General features: G+C 36.0%; 1 protein-coding gene across 1 annotated transcript in view; it reads left to right on the top strand.

Moving 5' to 3' along the window:
* The window catches only part of LOC142350433 (proto-oncogene vav-like), a 49254-nt gene extending 28375 nt beyond the window's left edge, over positions 1-20879 (top strand). The window contains exons 5-6 of the mRNA XM_075402280.1: positions 15058-15222; positions 20235-20879. Of these exons, the coding sequence (XP_075258395.1) occupies positions 15058-15222; positions 20235-20698 (629 nt within the window). The 3' untranslated portion in view covers positions 20699-20879. The remainder of the gene's footprint in view (positions 1-15057; positions 15223-20234) is intronic.
* Positions 20880-27536: the final 6657 nt, after the last annotated feature.

Below are 27536 nucleotides of genomic sequence, written 5' to 3'. Positions count from 1 at the left end.
CACACACACAAACACACACACACATACAAACACACTCACACACACACAGAAACTCACACACATTTACAAACATACTCACACACACACACACACACACAAACACACTCACACACACACACGCATACAAACACACTCTCACACACACACTCACACGCATACACACACTCACTCACACACACACACAAACAAACACCACACACACAAAGACACACACATACACTCACACACACAAAAACACACATACACTCTCACACACAAACACACACACACATACACATACACAAACACACGCACACACAAACACACACACATACACACACTCTCACATACATACACACACACACAAAGACACACACATACACTCACACACACAAACACACGTACACTGACACGAACACTCACTTATACACACAATTCACCCCCTTCATCCCCCACTTTAGACCCTCTCAGTAGTAGAAGAAGCTGACTAGAACCTCAACGGGGGGACACTATGTATTAAGATAGGGAATGCAGAAATTGTCCCCCCTAGGGGGACACTTAGGGGGACATTTAATGCAATTCGCACTAAATGTCCCCCTAAGCGTCCCCCTAGGGGGACAATTTCTGCATTCCTTATCTTAATACATAGTGTCCCCCCCCGTTGAGGTTCTGCTCAGCTCCGAATTTTTTTTTTCGAAAAAATTCTTCTATTTTACCTTTCGGCTGATTGTAACTTGGTTCAATTTGTTTACAAGCATGACCCAGTTTTTGTTACGACTAATTGTTTGCTGTGGCGTCTGTTTGTTTGTTTAGAACAGTGATATAAATTAAGCACTGCTATTGCTAGCATTCCGATTACATAATTTGTGTATGGTAAAAGTATTCAGATCTAGTTTTTCATATTTGAGAATTTACCGCTAATGTGTGAAACATGTTTTGTGAATAAAAAAAGTTGTCGGAAAAAATTTTTTCAAAAGTTGAAATTTTTACCCTTTAGGGGATCCGAACTTGTAAAAATTTTTGAAAAATGGGGTCGAAAAATTTTTTTTGCGTTCTTTTGGCTTTAATCAACGTAAAAGTGTTTGAAGCATGTTTTGTGACTAAAAGAAGTTATCGGAAAAATTTTTTTCAAATTTTGAAATTTCTGCCCTATAGGGATATCAGAACTTGTAAAAATTTTTGAAAAATGGGGTCGAAAAATTTTTTTGCGTTTTTTCGGCTTTAATCAACGTAAAAATGTTTGAAACATGTTTTGTGACTAAAAAAGTTGTCGGAAAAATTTTTTTCAAATTTTGAAATTTTTACCCTATAGGGTGATCAGAACTTTCGAAAAATGGGGTTGAAAAATTTTTTTTTGCGTTTTTTCGGCTTCAATCAATGTGAAATTGTGTGAAACATGTTTTTTGAGTAGAAAAAATTGTCGGAAAAATTTTTTTCAAAAATTGAAATTTTAACCCTATAGGAGGATCAGAACTTGTAAAAAATTTTGAAAAATGGGGTTGAAAATTTTTTTTTTGCGATTTTTTGGTTTGAATCAATGTGAATTTGTGTGAAACATGTTCTTTGAGTAAGAAAAGTTGCCGGAAAAAATTTTTACCCTATACATACATGCATACATACATACATACATACATACATACATAAATACATACATGCATACATACATACATACATACATAAATACATACATACATACATAAATACACACGCACACAAACACACACACACAAACACACATACACACACAAATTCACACATGTACTTCAACCTTGGGCGGAAAAAGCAAACAATTTCTTGTATAAGTATGTACTCACTTGTGGTCATGCAAATTTATGTTCACAAATGAGTACATATTATAGACTAAAACAAAGATAATTCGACTCACCTGTTTGTGGATGTTTAAACTAATAAATGATATACTCGAGAATGGAGTAAGCAGAGAAAGAAAAGATCGTGTTCAAACATGTTCAGTGTGAGAAACACTTAAGAGTTTGAGAAACAAAACCGACCAATCAGAACAGAGGATTTAGTTCAAGTTGACAGCCAATCATAATTGAATAAATAAAACTTTCTAGCTGCAAGACCATGCGTTCAGTATACTCTTAGTAATGAATACAATTGGAATAGAAGACATAAAGTTGATTCACGAAAAAACTGTATCACTGAGAGGTAATCAAATTTTTAGTCACATATCACATCGTCAGTTATATTTTGTTGCAGCCTGCGCATTATTAGATCCAGAAATTGACGGAGAAATAGCACTTAAATTCAGACCTTATGGTGGTTTAATAGGAGCTGATAATTCACGACTAGATCTTTTACTGAAATATAGCAAAGTTTTACGACTTCATGCGGCCTTACACGGTGCAGCTGGATTCGTAAAAGATTGTAGAAACAAAGGTCCTGGATATGTATACGCTTTCCGTTATTCACCAATAAATAATTGTCTTTTTGGATATTTGACAGGAATACTGTTTGTGCTATCAGTGAAAATGTTCCATTCTCAATTATTCCGTGAGCTGGAATGCTAAAAAATTTTGGAAGCAAGTCCGCAAATATGGTTGTTCTCGATCTCGAAGGTTTCAAACTGAAGTCAATTGGATGCATTATCAAAGAACTCTGCTTGTGTTGCAGTTACTACGATACAATATTTTTCAAACCTCCAGTTAGCTATGCAGAATTACCGGCACACGATCAACAAACTGTTATTTGGTTGACACACAACCTGCACGGCCTCGATTGAGACGATGGCGATACACCTTACAGTGACCTGAAAGCAGTTTGCTTAAGTTTCATTTTCCGATTTACCCGGAAAATTTTTTTTGCAAAAGGCACCGAAAAGTGTGAGGTCCTCAGCAAGTTGTTACAGAAAAAAGTTTACAATCTAGAAGATTTAAATTGTCCCCGCATTTCAGAAATACTTCCAGAGGAAACAGTTGCTTCTTGCAGTCTACATTCCAATAATTTTACAGCAAACTGTCAAGTATTCAATCATTGTGCAGAACGTAAAGCCAGAATATTTTCACAGATTTTCACAGTGCACACAAAGTGATGCACAGAGAAGAGACGGCAACACTGACCACCTATCTGTCAGACAATTTGAAGATATTTACTTGCTTGACTCCTCTTGACAATCAGCCGATAGTAATATTCAACAGAGTTCAAGATCCTGTGTACCAATACAGAACAATTATTCAGGTGATCAACAGAAGCGAGAAAATTTTTTCAACAGCAGACCCGGCGTTGCACAACAACCCCGCTACAACCCGCTGTATAGCACAACAGCAAAACGTTACTTCGCAACAATTACGCTATCTCCAGAAGAACTAGACAGCTTCAGAGCTTTCCTCCCTGTGATTGATAACTTCTATAATTTCCAATTGTATGTGAAAAATAAACAGAGAGCTCGCGAACTGCAGAATCAATTCAATTATGGCTACAAACAAAACAACCGAGAAGCCACCGCTGGCACCAAAAGAGCAGCGAATCCCTCGTTGGAAACAATGGGCGGACAGAAAATTTCCTCCCTTTAGGTTGAAAAAATTACTACCGGAACGTGAGCTAACTCTGAAAGAGATGCCAAATGAGTTGCGAGTTTATGTCTTGGAGCATCCCGAAGTTGAGAAAGTCTTCGGTCAACCATCGTATAAAGAAAATGACTCATCAACTGTTTGTTATAAACTAGAAATAAAAAGTCACATAAAAGGTTTCAATTTGTTTGAATTCTGGTATATGAAACAGTTGCCCATTGAAAACAATGAATAAATTACATATCTGATATTTTGTATCGTTCTTGTTGCAATTAACTTTTGAGGCAAAAAATTATTTCAAATGCATCAAAGAGACGAGGCTGATGCGGGTGTCAGCAATTTAGTGTTTGATGTAAACAACAAAGAGAGACCTCCATGGCGTTGCTGTTCCAACTCATCGGTGCCACGGTCTGAAGTAATATTTTTTGTTCAAATCAGTATCATAGTTCTAATGATCATCCTTTGCTTCACTATACTCTTTCTTTTGTCAGAAAGTTGTGAAGAAAAATCAATTTGGATTGCATTGTTGTCAAGCTTAGTTGGTTATATTTTACCAAATCCAAAACTATGAACAAAGTGATTCTGACACATGACAGGATATTCATGTCAATTGTTGGACCCAGCGGTTCCGGTAAAACTGAGCTGATGTTTCACATGCTGCAGGGGAACAGTTCCGCGCTTTGAGAAAATTTATTACTTTTACAAGGAGTTCCAACCACTGTTCAGGGAAATGCGAGGTAGTATAGCACGCATTGAATTCATCAAATATTCAGGATTGGAGATAACGAAAAATCTTTCGAAATGTCTTCTTATATTTGACGACTCATGCGAGGAAATTTTTATTGACAAAGAGTTTGTAAAAATAGCTACGTCTGGACGCCATCGTAAACTTCATGTTATATATGTGAAGCATAATTTGTTTCATCAAAGCAAATGGTCGAGAACAATTGACCTAAACACCACTCATATAATTTTATTCAAATCACTGCGTGACATTCAACAGATTGAATACCCTGGAAAACAGTTGAACTGTCTCCAATTACTCAAGAACGCATACAAATTAGCAACAGCTGAGCCATACGGACATTTAATCATTGATCTGGATCCAAAAACAAGTCAGGGTTAACGATTTGCATCACAAATTATTGGACCTGATCCTTCAATTTTTTACATTCCTGCACAAGAAGCAGTGATTACACCAATTACGAATGAAAAAGAGACACTTGCTTATGCTCAAGCAATGGGCAAATAGTACAAACAAAAACTCCAACATTGATTTCAGATTATTTAGTGACAGTGACTTCATTTGGTTTCTGAGTGATTGTGTGATGAACGTACTCTCTGGAGTTGTACCAGTCAACAAAAAAGAACTGAAAAACTCTGCGTCAACTTTCGAACAGAAAAGTTGGGAAAACGGAACGATTAAAACTGATTAAATCTCCCTCAGGTATCAGTCTCATCCAACTCATAGCAATACCCTGCATAGAGTATCTGGAACAAAATGCATACTGAAGAGTTTGTGTTAATACCTAAACAAATGTATACGAGAGAACAACCCTATATATCTCAATTACTCAGCAACAAAGATGTTCACAACCCAGCCAAGCAGTTATCGCTTCTCCAAAAAAACAAGTCACCATCAGCTCCCTCTGTCTCGCAACAGGATACAGAGCAACAAACTGACGCTTCAGTGGATGATAGAAGTGCAATAAACGAGTCTATGGAAAAATCATTTATGACAGACAACACATTAGCTATCAGACAAGGAGTGTTGAATGATATTAAAATCTTGAAAGGGATAAAATTTGGAAGAGCGAATAAAATACTGGAGATAATAGAGGAATCCGATTCTGTGTCCTTGGACTCATCAAAAAGATTGCTTATCAAAGGTTCAAATACGGAAGTTCTTGCTGCTACATTTCTTTACAATCTACAGCAAACCACTTGTAAACTATCTTTTGAACAATTTAGTATATTAGCACTTCTCGATATTGGTTCACATTTGACTTGTAACACATACGCCAAAAAGTTTCTAAATTTATCATCTGAAGAGAAGCTGCAATTTTTGGAATATGAGTCAGACAAGGAAGTTGCTTCAAAATCCCGCAGAAAAAAGCAAAAGCTTCTGACAAGGACAAGGGAAGCTTTGAAGAAGCAGAAGAAGAAATCAAACCAACCAGCTTCTGGGAAAATTACTTCCTACCAAGTTAAACAGTTAGACAAGTTGTACACTAAAGGCAGTGCTGCATTTGGTAGTATTGCTAATTTAAAGAAGGCTAGTGGCCATACCAGAGGTAAAATTGTTCGCTATCTTCAGTCGAAAGCCCCCTACACGAAATACAGACGAAAGTAAACGTGTTAGACGAATAAAATGAATGCCGCTAAAGAATTCACAATCGACTTAATATCCAACGCATCAATGGAAATTTTCGGTGAAAACACAATGGCAAATTTTCGTAACCAGTTAGCTCAACCACTTATGTTGGAAGGAGAATGGCAAGTAGCTTTATCTTCAATATCCTTCCCATCAAACATTAACAACGTCAATTCAAACCTGTTGGTCGTTTATGTAAACTCGGGAGCCGAACTCGATGCCTCAAATAATCGAAGTGGACACCTTAGAAAAATTCGCAAAGGCATTTACACTAGTTTGGATCAACTCATGGATGAACTTAGGCGAACTGCTCATTTGAAACAGTTTGATTTTACTTTCGACAAAATTACTCATAAACTGGTTTTGCAATTCGGAGCAAATGAGGGTTTATCATTTGAAAACAAAGAAGTTCCAAGTATTCTCGGCTTCAAGGGTATAAAAGACAACTCGCATGATGGATACATTCATATTGGATACAAAGCAGACGATTTCCCAGTCGATATAACCTGTGGCTCACAATTAATATTTGTCTACATAGACATCATAGATTATCAGAATATAGGTGACGTGAGAGCTCCTGTAATTAAAATCATTGAGTCTGAAAGACGTTTGAGAAACGGCAGCATAAACATCGTTACACCCATCCATCACAAGTCATTTACAATTCTGGATTACAAGCCCATACTTTCTAACAATATTCAAAACATTAAAGTGGAGTTGAGGAACGAAGCCGGAAAACTCATTCCATTTACTGGAACAGGAAAAGTGATAGTAAGCTTAAAGTTTCAAAAAATCAAGTGAAATGGAAGCTTACTACAGCAACCAAGCATCACAGTCAATGCCACATTTCTCCTGTCATTATCGTCAAAGAGGTAGTGGCTTTGGAGCCCTCGCTGCAGGTATTGGAAGAGTTGCTCTACCACTGGCAAGAAAGTCTATATGGCCCGCTGCCAAAAGAATTGGTCGAGGGTGCACCTGAGTTGGTAGAAGTAGTAACGAAACGAAAGTCAGCAAAGCAGGCGTTGAAAAGCACGGTTGTAAAAACAGCCCGCAAACAAATTGGTGGTTCTCTCCATTCACGCATAACACGAGGCCGGCAAGCTATTAGACGTCGAAGACAACACTTTGCTAAACCTCGACAGTACAAAAAACGTTCCACTAAAAAAATCATTTCTCGAAAACCAAAGCCAAGAAGGAGTCGACTGGATTTTTTCTCTCGAGTCAGAAATGCGAACTAATATTGTAATACCTTCCGAAGCCACTCACAGCTCATTAGACTTATTTGAAAAACCGCCTTTGCTTGTTACCTTTGATCAATCATTTGAACAAAAAACTGGGCCACTTTATTCTCCCTCCGGATCATCACTTGAATTTGAAGTGGTAGGTGATCGCAACAATTTCATAGACTTGCAAAAAATTTATTTGGAAATCAAATGCCGAATACAAAATGTCGATGGAACTGATTTACGATATGACGCAGGTGATCCCGCTAATACTGATGCCGCATTTTTTGTGAAGAATGTCCTTCATTCCCTATTTGCTGACTGCACTGTTTCTGCAAATGGAATAAAAATCTCTTCTGCCAATGGACACTATGCTCACAAAAGTTTCATAGAAACAGAATTCTCGCACGGGACAGATGCAAAGAAGACTTGGTTAAAGTGTCAAGGTTATGAGGATGAAGCAAACCCTAGCGCAATTGCTAATGCACTAAAAGATGCAAGAAAGCAGGCTGCGAGAGAATCAGCTCAAATTACTTTTTATGGAAAACTAGCTGTTGATTTTTTCTCGTGCGAAAAACAATTAGTAAGCGGAGTTACCCTGAGAGTTTCTTTCCGAAGGTCACAAGATGATTTTGCCACTATAAGTGAAGCAGCTGGCAAAAACTACAAAGTAAAAATTGACGAAGCCAATCTTTTTGTTAGAAAGATGACTGTATCAGACAACGTAGTCGGAGCCATTGAGAAAACACTTTTGAGAACACCTGCAATATATCGATACAATGAAGTGATAACAAAAACTTTTCTTGCAACAACGGGGCAGCAAAGTTGGAAGCACAAAGATATTTTTACAAAAGAACCCATAAGACGACTTATAATTGCATTGTGTGCTGGTGATGCTTTCATTGGAACTAACACAGTAAATCCCTTCAACTATCGAAAATTTGGGCTGCGTGAGATTACAGTGTTCCGAAACGGTTTCGCTACAGCCGGTACACCAATGTCAACAATTGACAACAAGCATTTGTACTACAAAACTATTAGTAAACAAATTCTGTCTAGACAATAAGTAAACAAATCAAGGCTGTCTGGTTTTTCCAAAGCACCGCAATTAAATCAAAGCTGTCGAATTTTCCCGTAGTTCTACGATCTTAAACCTGTGGTAAACTTTGGTTGTTTTCATTGCTTGTGAACAAATTCTGTCTAGACATTAAGTAAACAAATCAGGGTGGTCGAAGTTGTGTACACGAATAATGGCTGTCGCAATTTCCCGAAGTTTTGCAAACTTTGCTGTGATTGGTTGACGACTCGAAATAAAATCTACTTTTAGTAACAAAGAAATTTCAACTTCATTGTTCGCATGTAGTCATGAATACACCTTGAATTTCTGCAGAACTTGAGAGACATTTGTTTATTCATATTTTACGGCTCAGTTGACAATTCCTTACAAAAATAAAAAATCTCTTTGCTCATTCCATAGTTAACTTACCCAGTTATAACGAAATGCCTGCAAAAGATCGAAACCTACCCGTTAACTGTGAAAAATGTGGATAATCTACTGCAAAATACAATATTGCTCGCCACCGGAAGACATGTATGATGGGCACGCTTTACTGTAAGAAAAGGAATTGTAATTTTGCTACAAAAAATTCTGCAGAATTGTCATACCATATTGCGAAGGCTCACGGTGCAAAAGTTCGTAATGCACTGAACAAGTGTGTTGTCTGTCAGAAACAGTTCCCAAGTTTCTACTCACTTCAACTTCATCGCAGAAAAGTACATCAAGCTAGCACAAAAATTGGGTCCTCAAGCACAATCCGTGTTCGTGAGATTATGGAGAAAGTTGATAACGATAGCGAGTCATTGAAAGAAGAACTAGCAGCGTGTCAGCATTTACTTGAAGTTTTCAACTTCAGTTTATCGAATTTGGACACCAAAAAGATCAATGAAAAACTCGATCAAGTTTTTGCAAACCTGAAATGTGCAGCAAAAGTTAACCTCGCATTGGGTTTATTTTGCAAAATTTAGAGACAAACGAATACTGATATTATTATCCGCATGAAAATAACTTACTCCTGGATCGAGCTTTTCTGCTAAGCAATAAAAAGGATTTATTGAACCTGCAGAACGAAATTGAGAAACTTGACTTGATTGAAACATGTACAAAAGAACGTCAAAACTCAAAATGGCGATTCACAGTAATTACAAATGTTACCGTTCTTGTAGCGCTTCTTACGAATATACCTATGGGTTGTACTGATTCTCCTCTTCCAGAGCCATTGTTAAGGAATCCTGAAGTAAATTGTCTCGTTTCAATTGGACACAATGAACCATATAACGATAATTTGTGTTTATTCCGTGCAATTGCTATTCATTTATTTGGATCAGTAGATGTTGAACCAAATGCAACAAAAATTTTTCACAGTTTTGTTACTGGAAGTGGTTGCGACCCTGAAAGTTTTACAGGTGTTTCCTTTGATCAAATTCCAATAATTGAAGAACTAATCAAACAAAACATTTTCATCTATGATTTTGACATTGGAGACGGTGAAATTAGTGGTGAACTTGTTCGTCGCAGCGTTGAACGATATGACGAAAACATTAAACTGCTTCGATACAACAACCATATATGTTATGTTAATGATATCAACAAATTCTTCAAGAATTTTCGTTGTCCCAGCTGTGATGTCTTTTTCAACCATTCGGGTCATTTCAACCGTCACTTGAAAACTTGTAAAGAACGAGTGAAAAATGTCTATCCGCGAGGTGTTTATTCTTTGCGGGAAACACTATTTGAGAAGCTTGACAACTCCTCAATCGCGTATCCAGAAGATTATACCCTCTTCAATAATTTAGCCGTCTTCGACTTCGAAGCAATATGTGTTCATTCAGTGGATATCAGTAACACAGCTACAACATCGTGGATTGGTACTCATGTACCTGTATCGGTATCAATTTCTTCAAATCTGTTGAAAGAACCAATTTTCTTATGCGAAAAGGATCCCAATCGTCTCATCATATCGTTTGTAGCGCAACTTGAAACCTTATCAGCAAAAAACAAAGCGGATTTGAGACCCAAGTTCTTGGAGGTGGAAGCTGAGATCGAAACCAGGTTGAGTGATATTTCCTCTAGACTGGAGATTATTTCCGAAAGTCAGTTGGAAAATAGTATCAAAGCAGAAGATAGTAATGCTTCTAAGAATTTTTTACGATACCAACAAAAGCAGCTCCTTGATCTCCAGTGTCATTTCAATAATTATTTTGACACTCTACCAGTTTTTGGATTCAACAGTGGAAAGTTTGATCTGAATTTGATCAAAAGCTATCTCATTCCTCATCTCCTTAACGACAAAGCTATTACACCTACGGTAATCAAGAAGACAAATCAGTTCATCTCCTTCAAATTAATTTAAGGATATTCAATTTCTGGATATTGTAAATTTTCTCGGTGGAGCAACAACTCTGGACTCCTTTCTGAAAGCATATCAATCGAAAGAAACAAAAGGTTATTTCCCATATGAATGGTTTGATTCGCCATCGAAATATGACTGTAGCCATCTTCCACCTTACGATTCCTTCTTCAGCAAACTGAAAAACTTGAATCCACTGGAAAAAGATTTCACTCAGTTCGAAAAGTTGATTCAATCTGGAAAAGAGCAGTCGGTAGTTCTCCGGGAAATGGGACTGAAAGAAAAGCCTAGAATTGGAATAGAAAACTATGCTCTCCTAGAAGATTTGTGGAAGATGGAGAAAATGAAAACTTTTCGAGATTTCCTTCGTTGGTATAATAACAAAGATGTTGTATCAACGTTGAAGGCAATGGTGAAAATGATGGAGTTTTATCATGGTCAGAAAGTTGACATGTTAAAGCTCGGGTGCACGCTAACCAATTTAGCAAATATCTGTCTTCATAAATCGATGGATAGAAAGTTTTACCCTTTCATTGAAGCTGACAAGGACTTGCATGAGAAAATACGAAGTGAAATGACTGGTGGTCCATCAATAGTGTTTACGAGGAAAGCTGTTGTAGACGTAACATTCATCCGGAGGTCAAACAATGTCTGTAAAACAATAGTTGGAATAGATGCTAGCAAATTATATCCTTTCTCCATGTGTCAAGCGATGCCAACTGGACTCTACACTAGATGGGAGTTTGATACCAATCTTCAAAAGTTCAAAGCTCGTCAAAACAAAATCAGGAAGTTTGAGAACATGGTAATGTCTTTCTATCAAGCAAACAGACCCGAATATACTATTGAAAGTATCTATACAACTGGAAAACAGAAAAAATTGATTCCTTTAGTGTGGATGGCTTTTGTGGTCATTTTCAAACAATTTTTGAAGCTCTCGGATGCTACTACCACTTCTGTCCCTGTAGAGAAACTCAACCAATTCTTCATAAAGACGAATTTGAAAATGGTATCCGGAAGCGTGAGTCTGATATCTTACGAAGACTTCATCTGGAAAAGAAAGGATATAAAATTGTTGAGATGAGAGAATGTGAATGGTGGGATCAGGTTCAGAAGAGCTCTATTTTGAAAGATCATGTTCGAAAAAATTTTCCCTACAAGTTACCTTTGAGCAGTGAGACGCTGTTGACGCGGATACACGAAGATAAATTATTCGGATATGTTCAATGCGATTTAGAAGTTCCCGAGGAGCTTCGTGAACGATTTGCAAACTTTCCTCCAATTTTCAAAAACTGTGATGTTGGAAGAGAGAATATTGGTAAATTCATGCTGGAATATGCTGAAAAAACGCGTTATTGTTAAAACCACAACGAATGTTGATTTCGAGTTACAATTTAAACAATGGAATAGTCATAACGCCATTATTAAAGTTTTATTTGAAGCTGGGTCTACGCTGTACCAAAATCCACAGATTCGTTTAGTATACCCCGCAAAAATGTTTCAACGGTTTCGTACAATCTGTCGTTGATGCAAGACGAGAAGGTGATGAAAATCCGGACTCTACCGTTGTTGCTGAAACTATGAAATTACTTGGAAATAGCTCTTATGGTTATCAGATCATGGATCGAAGCCGACATACGCAAACACTTTATCTCAGCGATGAAAATACTCACAAAGCTATCAATAACCGTCTTTTCAGGAGATTGAACAATGTCGGGAGAGGTATATATGAGGTTGAGCTAGTGAAGAGTACTGTTGAACATCGTGAGCCGATAATTGTGGGATTTTTCATCTTGCAGTACGCAAAATTGAGAATGTTGGAGCTTTACTATAACTTTTTTGACAAGTTCTGTGATTTTCAGAAATTTGAAGAGCTTGAAATGGACACCGCTTCCTTGTATCTGGCGCTGGCTCATGAAAATCTATATGACTGCATTCGACCCGAAATGAGAAGCATTTGGAACGAGATAAGAAGAGATGACTGTACAGAAACTTTTCGCGCTGACAGTACGTGCAATTTTTTTCCAAGAACTTGCTGTCATGAACATGTGAAGCATGACAAGCGTGAACCTGGTTTATTCAAGGAAGAGTTTCCGTGTATAGGCAGCAAGACATATTGCTGTTATAATTCATTAACGAACAAAACTAAGTTCAGCAGCAAAGGACTCAACAAGAATGTTCTGGAAGAAAACAGTAATGGACCGTTACAGAAGTACAGAAGAGTCCTGGATGATGCAGTAAATGTATCCTCAACTAACAGAGGGTTCAAAACCGTAAATCATCGGGTTTTCACCTATGAACAGACTAAAAGGGGACTTTCATTTTTCTACCCGAAACGAATTGTGGATAGAGATGGAATTCACACAAAACCTTTACTGATCTAAACTGACAATCTATTTGCTTCCAGAACTTTTAATCTATCTAAATTGATCTCTTTTGAACACTTGATAAGATTGTGATATTAATTTGTCAACCTAGTAAGTGTATTGTATAATTAGTCCCAGTCGTTGTTTTCGTTGAAACTAATAGATAGAAATAACAGCAGATTTTCAGCATAATTTTAGTCTTTTTTTCGGAGTTGAGCTAGCATAGTTCTTTCTAAGCAGATTCCTCAATTTCTTGGGAGAGTTCGGTGTAAACCCTAGATAATGAATAAGCGTCTTTGTTATTCAACACTTTCCCGCTGATAAACAGTAACCGTAACCTGGAACATTCTCGGAATTCTTAACATTTTGCTCTAGCAATCTGATTGGACAAGCATCTTTCCCGTTTCCTTTTTAGCATTATTTTCTGGCTAGATGCACGAAATTTCCTTTTAAGGAAATCAATTATAAACTATGATCTTGCCGAACCTTTAGAAGTCTGCTCTGATTCATTTTACTTCTCGTTGCCCCAGAGTTCAGATTGCCTAATTTGATTTTCTGTTAGCAAAAGGCATCATCCTATCGGTATGATATTTTCCTCTTTTCATGTGCTGCTAGGGACCCAAAATTTATATTGACGTCATTAATTGTAAGTACGAGGAAATTGAAGTTCTTGAACTAGTTAAACCAAAAATCTTAATGCCTAATAATATCTATAATTAGGGCGTTTTTATACCATTTTCCTATCCCACCATAACCAGATATGATACACAATAATAACCACAGTTGAAAATCTTAACATGTTATAACAAGATTCGATGACTCATCAGCGACTAGAAGACTGGTCGTCTTTATCAGTCATATTACGTGTGCCAAGTACTACTCCAGTTACTTGTAACCTATTAGCTATCTTCGTACATTGGTACAATATAACAATGTAGAATATCAATCAGATAATGTACTGAACGCTATGAAATAGTTAGAAATAATCTCTATTTATGTTCGCCTACAGTTAGATAACAAATGTCAATATTAAAAGTATCGATGATTCATTAGCAAATTGGTAATATGTAATCAATCCTGATACATGTAAAATCGATTACCTATCTTTATACATTATTGTCAAAAATCCAATCTTAATACATGTAAAATCTATTACATATCTTTATAGGTTGTTCTCTTAACTCTAATGTTAATACATGTAAAATCTATTACCTATCTTTATACATTACTGTCAAAAATGAAATCTTAATACATGTAAAATCTATAACCTATCTTTATACGTTGTTCCAATAACTCTAATGTTAATACTTGTAAAATCTATTACCTATCTTTGTACATTGTCTCACTAATTCAAAGATGACCTAAATAAGTTGCTATAACCAATCTTAATACATGTGGGTCGCTACCCCCCCCCCCCCCCCCGGGCAGCTCGGTCCCTCTATATACTACTCCTCTCGCCGTTTTACCTCTCAATCCTCACTCCCTGCACATTGTTCCACCCGTAACCAAGAGCGCTCAACTGTCTTAGAATAGAATTTGTTAATGAGCGTTTCCTGAAATTGATTGCTTGTAGCTCTACTGAATCCAATGCCCGTTTGCAAAGCCTATCAAAATTTATTATCCAAATGCTGAATAAATCTTCGTTGGTTGCGAATATTTGGATGAGGGCGGGTGAATTATAACCCGTGGGAAAGACCCGAACTTTCTTGGACTCGTTGCTGTTTGACGAGTGAACGAGAAAATCAGGCGTGAAACTTTTTTACCTGACCCCCATCTTTTTTCTTACCAATGCATTTTTTTGCCTGAACTATAGGTCTGAACTTATTGTTACGCTTCCACGTCTGAGTTTCTTTCCAATGCTGGCATAATATTGCTAAAAAAACCGTTCACTCGTTAAAGAGCAATGAATCGAAGAAAGTTCGGGTCTTTTCCATTACCACCCCCTCCCCCTACCCCGGCTTAGTAGTCATATAACATTTACCCTCTCCAATTACAGTAAATATACTATAATGGGGGGAGCTATAATGTGAAAGACCCGAAACTTCAATATTTAAATAATTTAAAGGTAGCAATAACCATAATAACCGACAATTTGTTTTCTATAATTTAAGCGATTACCGGAAAATATAACCTCGCAACCAAAGAATAGCTGTGGCGGGTTATGTTTCTGTTTTTTAGATTTGGCTAATATTCAAACAGGTCGACGGAAGGTATCTCTGCCTCATATATCAAGTGAAGCTTTGTCAAGATATGATTGGTTCTCCTCCGTGGCCAATCGAAATGCCTCGTATCGAATCTGCAGCCAATTACCCGACAACACCTTCCTTGTCAGGCGGAGTGAGCGTTAGTGTCAACAACTGTTAAACTACTCTCTTAACAATTTTTAAACTTTTAACAAGTCCTGAGTACAATCCCCCCATCGAAAAAAAGACAAGGCTGCCCTCTGATACAACCCAATTCTTCAATTCTTAGACAGTAAAAACACAATCGAGCAAATGATTCTTCCTCCTTCTCCTCCCCTGGCTTCACCCTAAGTGAAATGGCAGCCAGAAGTTCCGCCGTGACAAAAACATATGTTGTATCTATAGATCACTTACGTTGTTTAATAACCTCTCAATGGCTATTATTTAGTCGCTCTCCCTTTTTTTTACAATTCAAAGAATTTTTACAATTCAAAAAATTTGAATTTTATGAGGCGCTGTCTTTTTTTTAAGACCTGTTCACACATTTTCATGATTTTTGAAGTCAATTTGGAGTAGTGATTTTGGAAACAGGAAGTGGAGCGAAAAAGCGAGTGGTTTTGCGGCGTAAATTATTTAACTCTAATTTTGATGTAAAGAGAGAAAACGGCGTCTGAGCGAAAATTCGCTTTCTCGCTAGTGGTTTTTTGTTCACATGCGGCAATTTCACCGTGATGTTTACTTTTTTCGATTTTTTTGCGGATTGGATTTTTTCTAAATGGTTTTCCCAATCCATTCAGAGTTCACTCTAGGCCTAAGTTATTGCTTGAACCAAAATTTCATTTTCTCGCTAGTGGTTTTTTCTTGACATGCGGCATTTGATATTGATTTTCTATTTAAAAAACTTTTTTATCTAATTTTTTGGAGATTTTTCTCTCAATTCACTCATAGTCTATTCTAGGTCTAGTTGTTTGTTTAGTCAATGAAAATTCTTTGAATTGTACGTCAGGAATTGTCCTGCTTTGTTTTTTAATTCGCTTTACATTTTGATCAAGTTTTTCGTTTTGTATAAATCACAATTTTCTGTTCACATGCGGCAATTTCACCTTGATGTTTACTTTTTTCGATTTTTTTGCGGATTGGATTTTTTCTAAATGGTTTTCCCAATCCATTCAGAGTTCACTCTAGGCCTAAGTTATTGCTTGAACCAAAATTTCATTTTCTCGCTAGTGGTTTTTTGTTGACATGCGGCATTTGATATTGATTTTCTATTTAAAAAACTTTTTTATCTAATTTTTTGGAGATTTTTCTCTCAATTCACTCATAGTCTATTCTAGGTCTAGTTGTTTGTTTAGTCAATGAAAATTCTTTGAATTGTACGTCAGGAATTGTCCTGCTTTGTTTTTTAATTCGCTTTACATTTTGATCAAGTTTTTCGTTTTGTATAAATCACAATTTTCACGGTTGCTTGACTTCTGACTTACTTCTCTCATTGTTTCAACTGACTGGATTTTGTTATGTATCACGTATTGAATTGCGTAATGTAGTGAATACGGTTAAGGTCAAGAGCGAAATCAAAAGAAGCGGGATAAACATGTAAAGCCCTGTCATTATGTCTTCGTACATTAGGTTATCAAAGTTCATTAAAGTGATTGCTAGCTAGTATCAGTATTATGCTTAAAAGCCTTTTGTTTAGAGGCTGAAGTAAGCGTAATTTCAGAATAATCTAACCGAATAAGAAGAATCTACAGACCAAATCAACCACTTTTAAAATTGAGCGGAATTTCTTGTGATTATTGTTAACGCACTTTGAGCTCATACAATCCCTTGCTCGATTTTTGAATTGAAGTATTCATTCTGTGTACATACGAAATCAATTTTGCGCAGTATTGTCCCTTTTTTGAGTCTATCTATGGATTTTGGTTTGGTTTAAAGGAATAAGCATTTTCGTGCCATGTCAATAATTTGAAGTTCAAGTGTTTGACTATTCGGTTATTTTTGGCGTCTAATGTTTCGCTCTCAATGAAAAATTGATTCGTAATTACAATTTTGAATTTTTCTTTCGCGTAAAATTTTTCATTGTTTTAATATTTCATCTCATTTTATCAGTGTTCTGCTTTTACACAAAGATATCTCTGTGAATGTGGTGATTCGCAAAGGCCAACATTTAATTGTTAAAGGTATATCACCAAGGTAAACGTAATTGTTATACCTTATAGTCAGAGGCAGCATGCTCAGGTACATATTGAAGAGCATTGGCGATAATGAACGACATTGGCTGGATATCCTAATTGACTTTTCTCCTCTTTAATTTGTTTATAGTCCACTTAAGAAAGCATACCCTGTAAGTATGAAGCCACCCAGTATTTTCTGATATTCGGTAGCGTCCTCGCAACCACGTTTCTGTAGGAAGTTCTAATCAATCATGTTCTTAGCGGCCGTAATGAGATCTAAGGCTACTAATAGAGTACGGTTGCAAGGTATCTTTCGATTAAGGCCTTATTGGATTTCTCTGTTGACAATATTGCGAGCTGTTGTTAAAAGCCGTGCTTAGGTTCAAAGCCGTGCTGTTATTTTAGTCGATATTCTGTAGGTTCATGTGAGAGATTTCTGTTAGTTTTGCAATGGTCGAGAGAAGTGCAACTGGCTTGAAGCTTATAGATTTGTCTATGGGTTTTTCTGGCTCTTGCAGGAGTATTAGCAGACGAACTGTCAAGATGTTTGGGATTTCTGCACTTTGCAGAACGGTTTATAGTGTCAGTGAGGTATCCAAGTGCTATGTTGCCTACATGGTGTAGATGGATAGGCGCTATTCTGTCTGGGCCTGTCGTCTTACTTGTCATTGTCTCTTTTATCTTCTTTCACTGTGTGACTCCTAATTATTCTGCCCTCCACTTCCAATTTCCGTGTTGTTCTTAGTATTTTTTCTTTGTTTGATTTTGCTTTGGGCTTGGAGTGTATTGTCTTTCTTCTCGTCATAGTAGATTTCTCTATTTGCAGATGTTTTAGCGTTACCTGATGAGAGTCCTTTTACTGCGCTCCAGAGTTTAGAGCAGTTACCTATGTTGTTAAGTATTCGTACAAATTCGAAGGCTTTTTTGCGCTTTTGACTTTGCACAAGTTTAATTATTTCATGATTTAGTTGTGTAATTTTGGGTTTCCTGGAGATTTTTCGAGTTCTATCTCAATTCAGAAATATATAATTCGTCCATGTGGTATATGACTGCCAGCCGTGCCATTGTTAGCTTTCCTTGTGGTCTTTTCTTCGAGGTAGGAATTTGTTGTCTTTTCTTGTTTCTTCAGTTTTAGTTCATTGTCGTCCTTAAAAACTTTTCCAATCAGCTATGTCGAAATTTTTTTAGCGCTTTTGGTGGTGTTGATTGTGTGAGGTGACAAGTGATGGTAAAACCTTGTTAGATGATCTGAGCCTAATTCCTACTCCGTGCGCCAGTTGACGTTAATTTCTCTTTGAGCTGGCGAGACTGATGTCTGGGGAGCTTTAACAGAAACATTTGTTTAACAGAAACATTTCCAGGAACTTTTTCTGTTGAATATCTACAATAGGTTGTGCTTTTCTGCTCTATTTTAATCAGTGTTCATTTTTTTCTCAAATTTTTCGCCTTTTCATTTTTTCAATTTCTCTATTTGTTGATTTTACTTACTTTGTGTTTTCTGAGAATCTGATATCAAATCTGACATCATTTTCTGAGAAGCTTCTCGGGGCTAAATTTTTCTGTTGAGGGATTTTGTAGTTTTTGAACTTCAGCTATTTTTTTCACTTTGGTTTAAAAATTCGTTGTTGCAAGAGAATTAAAGCTTATTTCATCAAAGTTTTCTGAAAATAGAGAAACCATCTTTAAATTGTTTTAAATGTTGTTGCCAAATTCAGGAAGTTTTGTTCTCTGTGATACATACTTTTTTCAGTTTCAACTTTTGTATAATTTCAGTTCAATGTCTAAGTCTTCTTTACAATATTTTTCCTATTTGTCTTTTAATGTCGCGGTTCAAATTATAATAATATAAAGTTTAAACTGTTTTTCTTTCGCGAGAATTAATAGACTGGTGTGCGGATCGAGTTTCTCAGTTTGAGACCATTTTATTTTTAGTTCATTTTTCATGGTTACGAAATTGTACGGGTACGATAATGACATTTTATGCGGTCTCAAAATTTTCCCTTTCAATTTGAAGGGATATTTTTAATTGCTCTCTAACGAAGTTGGAAGAAATTATTGGAAACGTGTTGGTCTTTTTTATGCAAAAGGCTTGCTAGACAGTTTTTGCGCTTTTGTTCTAGAACATTCGTTGGCTTCTGAATTGACATTGTCATGTTTCTCTTCTTCATTTTTGAGTGATCACAATTGCTATCACTCCGAAGTAAAGTTTGTTGTTGCTAAATTAAAAACGATTGTAGCACAAGCAAGTAGCATGACCTAATAGTCGAGGGTTGAATGGCTTTATAAGTGACTCTGGAGGTCGCAGATTTGAATACTACCCTAGCTGGATGTTTTTTGCATCCATAACCAGAAATTTATCTAGGCTACATCCTTTTTATTAAATGGCCCCGCCTGTTGTTCGTGAGCAGTGTGTCTGATCTTAGTCGGTCTTTTTTTATAATTATGTTTTATGTTCAGCTAAGGTTTGGAAAATGAAATGAGTGCTCATTCGATTTAGGTTTTCCATCACGTATTTCAATAATCGATAGGTTACTGCGGATGCCAATTCCTCCGGCTAATTTTGCCGGCTGTTTTTTATTTCTGCAAGATTTTTGCTACGAACATATGGTGTCATGATCAGTTTGAATATGGTTTTTGTTTATCCATCCATGCAATTTTGTTTGAGTTGCGTACGTGACGTCATTTTTTTTATCTTGTTGAGTAAGTTTTTTGATCATTCGCGTTTTTAAGGTTTGGTCACGTGACTTTTTCCTCACTTCCAAAATGACTTTGCCTTGCTTTAATGCAAGGAGCACACTCAATTGAGTGTATGTTACACTCTTTGAAAATTATTTGAGAGTGTCTAATAGAGGCATTTTGAAGTTTTACAGATTCTCAATAAAAATATAACTTCTCGGCAATTATTAAAAAGAGATTTTTTGGGACTGCATATCTGTAAAGCTATTACAGCTCTTTTTTAGCAATCTCTCAACTATGTTCTAATAATGTTTTCCATGTTTAGAAGATCCTGAGGGTGGAGCAATAATGATAAAGTACAACGGTGTGCAAAATCTGAAAATCTATTTTGACAAGACTCGCAAACAGTTCTACATCTCAAAGCAGCAGTTTTTTGCCTCCATTCCAGCCCTCGTGAATCATTTTAGGCAACACAGCCTCGAAACTTCGTTTCCTGCTATTAAGACTCGATTAATTCTGTCTCTGCAAGAGGGTTTAATGATTAAGAATGACTCATTGGACAGACATACTTACAAATCTATCGCCTTCTTGCAAGCGGGTTTCTTTGCAAATGTCGAACGCGACCGTCTCACTGAAATTATGAAGGGCGAACTTGTGTTGGTCAAACAAAAAGAGCATCACGACAATTCTAAAGTGTATGTGGACGCTTTGGTCGAAAGTGGCACAGGAGTTTACAGAAACTGCGAGATTATAATTCCGAAAACGCTATTACGCGATATTTTTGAGTGATCGAGAACCCATACATCCGTAAACAATAGAATGTGACAATTTTGGTCGGGGCTAGAAATTTTCATTACTTCGAACAAATTCTAGCATTAGTACATTAAAAGTTCGCTGAGCATAATTAGGTGACATAAAATGGCCTGTCAAAGCTTTATGCAAATTAAATTGAGTTTTTTATTTAGTGAATAATGACATTTTAAAAAAAAATACTAAATAATCTTTTCAGAAACTATACATGAGAAGTTTGAAGCAATTTATTATTCGTTCTAGCTCCAAAATTCTTCAATTTTGACCAAAAAAATGTTTTGCAATTTTTTCTATCGTTTAAAGAAAATTGGGATCTTTTCCGTTTGTGCCCCCCCCCCCCAGCTTAGTGGGCGCATTTTATTTGCACCCCCCAGACGCACGTGCAATATTTTTACATAGTAATTTACTATGTAATGGCACGTGCTCTGTAACTGGGGGGCGCATAACGTACTGGGGGGGGGGGGGGGCACAAACGGAAAAGATCCGAAAATTGAAACACTCGCGTGCAAGTTCTCAAATGTCAGATGTCTGCAGTGCCGGATTCCAGCGTCCATAACTGAATGTCTCATTAAAGGTTACTTGATTACTGAAGTCAACTCGAAATCTCAAACCGCTACCCGATCCTTGCCACGTTTTATCTGTGACGTCATCAGAGAGAGTAACCTATGCATGTGTTAATGTCAAATTATTATTTTGATATTGACCAGTTCTCCATTCTATCAATCTATGTCTAATATTTCATAGATTTCTTTTAATTGTTGATTGGATTTATTTTGTTTCGACCCCCCCCCCCCCCCCCCGTTACAAATTATATGTTTTTATATAGCACGCTACTATTAAAAAAACACGTGCGCCTGGGGGGGGGGGTTTAAAAATATAAACTCACTAAGCTGGGGGGGGGGGGGGGGGGCAAAATAGAATAGATCCTGTTGATTATTATATGGTTATTGTTCAATGTCAATTTCAGTTTTTACCGAATCCAAGGATATTTTCCGTTTGTGCCCCCCAGCTTAGTGGGTGCTTATTATTTGCACCCCCAGACGCACGTGCCGTGTTTTTGATAATGATTTATGTAATGACACGTGCTTTGTAACTGGGGGTGCATAGCGGTGTAACTGGGGGTGCATAACGTATTTTTTTTTTTGGGGGGGGGCACAAACGGAAAAGATCCAATTTTGAAGTGTTAAGTATCTATACTTTCTTGAATCAAAATTCGTATTATGATTTTTAAAGTCTATCTCACTGTTTTAGTTCAGTGTTTTAATTTACAGTGCTGTCTCACTATGTGTTTTATGTCCCCCCTCCCCCCCCCCCCCCTAATAACCACCGCGGCATAATAGTTGGATGCATACTCAACTTTCTCGATGTCATAAAAAATTGAGATAGTTCACTATCGGAGAACATCGTTTTTTGTACCCATTATCACAGAATGCCAAGTGGGGGGGGGGGGGGGTTGGTGTTGGTAAAACATAATAGATCTATATAGATATCGTTAAGTTAATTTGGTGCTCTTAAGCTTTTTGATCAACCGTGTTACTGCTTGTTGTCAGTGAGTATGCTTTTCAATCAATGCTATATTCCATGTTTTTGTAATCAGAACTGTTCGCCTTTATAAAGTTAATTTCGTCATTTCAGAAAACCTTTTTTCAGAAATTGAATAAAATGTATATATTGTAATTATGTAATTTCTTATCTTTTTCTCTGTTCTGATTTTCGATATTTCTGTTACATAAAATCCGTAGACTTTAATTCAAATTCAAACTTTCCTGGTCTTAATTTTTTGTGAAAATGAATGTATTCAACACTGATAACTCACAAACTTCACTAACTTTGAGAAGTAATTTGCTATGCAAATAGTCAGGCAGATATACTTCTGAGAATAACTGCTGAGACTTTTCAGACTAAATTGTTACTTCGTTACCTGATTAAAACGGGGAGGGCACTAGCCGTTATTTTGATTTTTAATTGATTTTGAACAAAGGTTCAAGTACTATTGTAAATGTGTTGGTCTTTTTACGACTCGAAGACAAGTATTGAGATTATACAGGTTTTTTTAAGCTGTTCCAGCCTTGTTTATGACTTGAACTTTTGATGTTGTTTTCGAACATTGGCTTCTGTTTTTAGATCGTTGACTTCTGTTTTAGAACTTTGACTTTGTTTAGAACGTTGAAATTTAACTGTAGCTTTGTTTCTAATATATAAAAATTTGGAACTTTGGTAATATTCAAGGTGAAAAGGTTACCTCAAGTATTCCGCCCTTCCTATCTGACATACCCCAAACCCACTTACCTTTTTGCTTTTGTTGATTTCTGCTTTCGAACAATGGACTTTAACAGTAGCTTAGTTAATAATACAGCTTTTTTTCAAAATTCGGCCTTCTTATCAAAACTGGCAAATAATTTTTTCTAGTCCACTTTGTTTAACTTTGCCAGATTAACTCTTTTCGCTATATCAAAAGAGGGCTGGTTTATTCGGGCTTCCTTAGAGAGTGTTCTTATATAAAACTTTTGCAGGTTTTTCGCTAATTTAACTCGATAATTATCCAAAATGCATCATTTTTTTGATATATTGACTTCCAAATTTTCATATTATTTAAAACAATAGCATGTTACTAATGAACGAACAGCAATAGCGAGGCTAGTTTTAGTTTCACAATTTATTTTTGATTTTTGGACGTTATCACATCATTGAGGTTCTTTTTGTCTTGCGACATTATTGTGACAGGTCAGATATTAGATTTTATGCGTTTAAAAAGAAAGCACAATTGGACAAACAGAATTTCAGTGTACATAATAATTTTAGCGGCTTTAACACTGTCTTCTAGCAGAATTGAATAGACTTATTTATTTTGGTCTTTACTTGCTCTTTTTGTAGTCGTTTGAAGAATTATGGATTGCTGCAGGTCTAGGTGGCATCTTATGGATAAACAAAGAAATCTGTTTACTGATTTCAGTTAATAGCTAACTTTGTGCTCATGACTTTGAATGACTTCGACACAGATTTTATTTTTAGTTGACATATAATGGTCTTTTTCTATTTGAAATTATTTGTTTTTATAATTTTTAAGTTTGTCGTTTTCTTTCTTTTCTCTACTTGTTGCCGAGTCTGATTAAGGACTGGTTTAATATTTTTTTTCTAGTGAAGTACATATTATTTTGTTTAGTTAAGCTTGTGTTTGATGCTATTTCGAATCTTTTACTAAGTTTGTTGTTTCAATAAAGTTGACCTTGTAAAAAAGGGGATTTTTTGTAAAGTGATGGTGTTCTTATATAAATTTGTTTCTCTTGTCTCATGGTCTTAATGGCAGGTATCATATGTGGAATTATTTACTTTACTAGGTGATTTGAGTTGTGATTCGAGCACTTTTCTGTTCATACCAATTATTTTTGAATAAAATTTGAATTTCGAGAGTTTTCTATCTGTTCTTCTTTTGGTAGACAATGACAATTAAGACAAAAATGTGGATGAGAGGGGTCAGAAAATTATGCGCAATTGCACATTACGGAGTCATCTTCTATGTAGATATGTTAAATTTTGTACCGATAGACGTTCGTAATGCTTTGCGAAATTCAATGTTATATGCAGAAAACAGAATGCATTTAACATTTAAAAGAAGTGTTATGCTCTCTTCGAAGTTAGTCACCAAAAAAAAGAATTTACTCTAAAAATTGTGCTGGTGAACGCAGTAGTTCGGGACTGAAATTTATGGGGCAACTTGAAGCTTTATACTTTCGTCTCGAACACAGCAAAAGCTTTGAACAAAAATATTGTTTTGAGAACTGTTTTCGATTGGATTAGATAGGGTACAGAAACACCAGGTCTTTTTTAAATGGATACGGCAGATCATTTGTATTGTTAACGCGTGTTGAACAATCTCAACCATGCTCATTTTTGCTATTGCAAATAATCTAGAATATTTGTTACGAAATACGCTGGATTTTGAAACTAAAGATTTTAAGAAAACAAATTAAGTATTTCAATGCAAATTTGGCTTGCAGTATATAATTAAGAACAAGAAAATCTATGTATGTATGTTTAGTTTGGTACCAGAAGAAAGTTATAGTGATATGCATAATTCTTTTTGTCTATCATGTGGAATTGGCCCGTCCATAATGCAGACTTTTTTTACTCTTGATCGATCGCGAATCGAATCGTTCGTTGACTCGTTGATGCAACCCGTTTTGTGGGTAACTCACTAAGGAACTTTTTTTACAGTAACTAGAACATACGGTCCGATGTTTAATCGGAAAAATTTCTAAGACAATATTTTCGCAAAGTGGTTGCTTCTTCATGCAGACTGAATGCGCTGGGGTTGTAATAAATTTTGCCCCAAGATTCTTATCGCGATCGAGAAGTTATCACACCCCAAGGCGAAACCGAATAATTAATAACTTCCAGAGGGTAATAACAAGCGTGTGATGATGTTTTTATTCAACTCTCATTGCGATGACAACAGCTGCCTAACTTACGGGTGAAATGACACCCTAACGCCCAATTAACGCTACGAAATTTGCTTCGTCTTTAGACGACGAGTTTATCACACTCTTTTATCGCCGCTGTTACTGATTAAACTAATTTTATTTCAATGAGAGCTCATTAGATTCATGAAGTTGTTGCGCTTTTCATTTAAAAATGCATTTTTTTTAAAATTCTTTTTCAGCACAAGCAATTAACTCAGCAGGGTAACCGTTGACTCGATAGAATCAAGATTTAAATATCTTCCCTCAAGTTCGCCAAATATAAGCGCGTCCTTGCCGAGGGTTAGCTTAAAATTTCAGTACATTTTCAATTTCAATCGCTAGTTATACGCAGTAAACACTAAACAAACCAAAAAAAACTATTTCTTCACAAAATGCGGAACTCACGAAAAAAAACTGGTTTTTACAATTGTAGGACTCAATAGCAAAGTGAACCACCAGAAATAAGTGTATGCCCTCCGTTCTACAATTGAGCTGCAAGAACAAAAAGTATTTCTTTAGTTGTCAGAAGAAATAACCTTCATCTAAAGCATCCTTACATAGAAGGATGAGTTCCTATGAACCATTCCTTACGGCAACTGGATGGTACTGACGCCATATATACTGCAACAGCTCCTGTAAATGACCCGACAGCAAACATGGAAAAATATTGCGGGTTGACCATTTTTTATTAATGTTTTATTGACTTTTAATGTTTTAGTAACAATACAAAAATTGCTATAATTGGTCCAGCCCAACATTGGTATTCAGTTTTACCATGACAAAAAAAATATCGGCGAATTGTTTGCGCAGGTCTGAAGAAAGTTGATAGTCCATTATAGCATATACTTGCAAATTTATTTTTGTTGCAATGCAACACAAAGTTACGGGACATAACAACTTGCTCACAGAGCATAAGATTTTCTTAAAGCAAATTTGTGGTATTGCAAGACATGATCTCTTTTACAGCTGGTTGAAAAAAAAACCAACAATAAGATATCACTAAGCAGATGTTCATTGATATTAAACAACTAAAAATTTCATCATTTAGGAGTTGATAACATATGTTTAATAGTATAGTAATCTTGCAGTAGATAACTTCAAATCAATGGAATTTGTTTTTTGCTTGTAATTCTGTTAAACAAAAATGCTATTCAAGCTAACAAAAATATCACATAAACATCACTTTTTTCAAGTTTCTATAGAAAGCGTTCTAAGTCAGGACAAAATATCTCGACATACGCTAATTTGAAGAGCATTGTACAATTCATGAACTTCAATACTGTAATTATACATTTAACCATGCCACAAAAACGAGAAAAAATTTCAATCGAATATGTAGTATCTAACAGTACAATAGGAAGAGCACTTCGAAATTTTTAAGATTTAGAGGTAATATTAGGAATGGGAACAAAACACATTGCAGATTTAATATGAGCTGGAAAAATATCCACGACAACATTCTTGTAACAAGAAACAGAGCAAAAGGATCAATTAGAATGGCAACAAAAAGCCTTTCTCCGCAAATTCAAAATAACTATCGTTCCTCAACATCATTCGCAAAAATTATAAAAATTCGCAAAGCCACAATCTAAATATTTTACGACGAAAAACAGAAGAGCAACCGCAAAATGCATCAAAAACCTAAAATATAGACTCTGCTAATCATGCAGAAAACCAAGAAACAGGTATAACTGATTCTAACAATTTTGATAAAAACTTTCATATAAATTACGCAAATCAGAGAGCAGCAAAATTATAATTACTCAGTATGTTGTTTTAAGACGATATTTGGAGATTTCGATGATTTGGTGGGGTTACACGTAATCAATGCCTTCCTCCTTACTTACAATCAGAAATGATATCAGTGTAAAATACCCAGCTATACATTTTCCGATAAAACAAAAAAAGGTTCTACTGATGAAGCAACAAGACTTTTTCACGTGAACAAAATATTTTGACTAAGGGCGTACAAAGAAAATTCTTTTCTAATGAAAATTTTGACTTCACATTTTGACTGATAACAAGTTTGTCATGCATTCAAAATGCATTGAAACTTAATTTTATACATTAGAACTCTTTTGCACAAATGAGTTCTATTTTTCAAAAGGAGCAAAACTGCAAATGAGGCAGCAGCTGAAATTGAAACAAACAGTTCTGAGATAGTTTGCAATACAGCAAACACATCATATTTCTGTTTGTTTGAGAAAATGCAGGCCAACAAACAGCTGACAAAAATTCAATCCGCTTAGCTCTCATAAAAACTTTTTTCATTTAAAAACCTATTTTATTTTTTAACCAGTATGGGAAGAGATCAAAAAATTTTTAAGAAAAATAACAGAATTCAATGCTTTTTTAAA

The sequence above is a fragment of the Convolutriloba macropyga genome, chromosome 12 (assembly GCF_964194025.1).
Source record: "Convolutriloba macropyga chromosome 12, txConMacr16.3, whole genome shotgun sequence".
NCBI lineage: Eukaryota > Metazoa > Xenacoelomorpha > Acoela > Convolutidae > Convolutriloba > Convolutriloba macropyga.
Note: the sequence above shows the minus strand (reverse complement) of the source record. Positions and strands in the feature narration are given on the sequence as shown.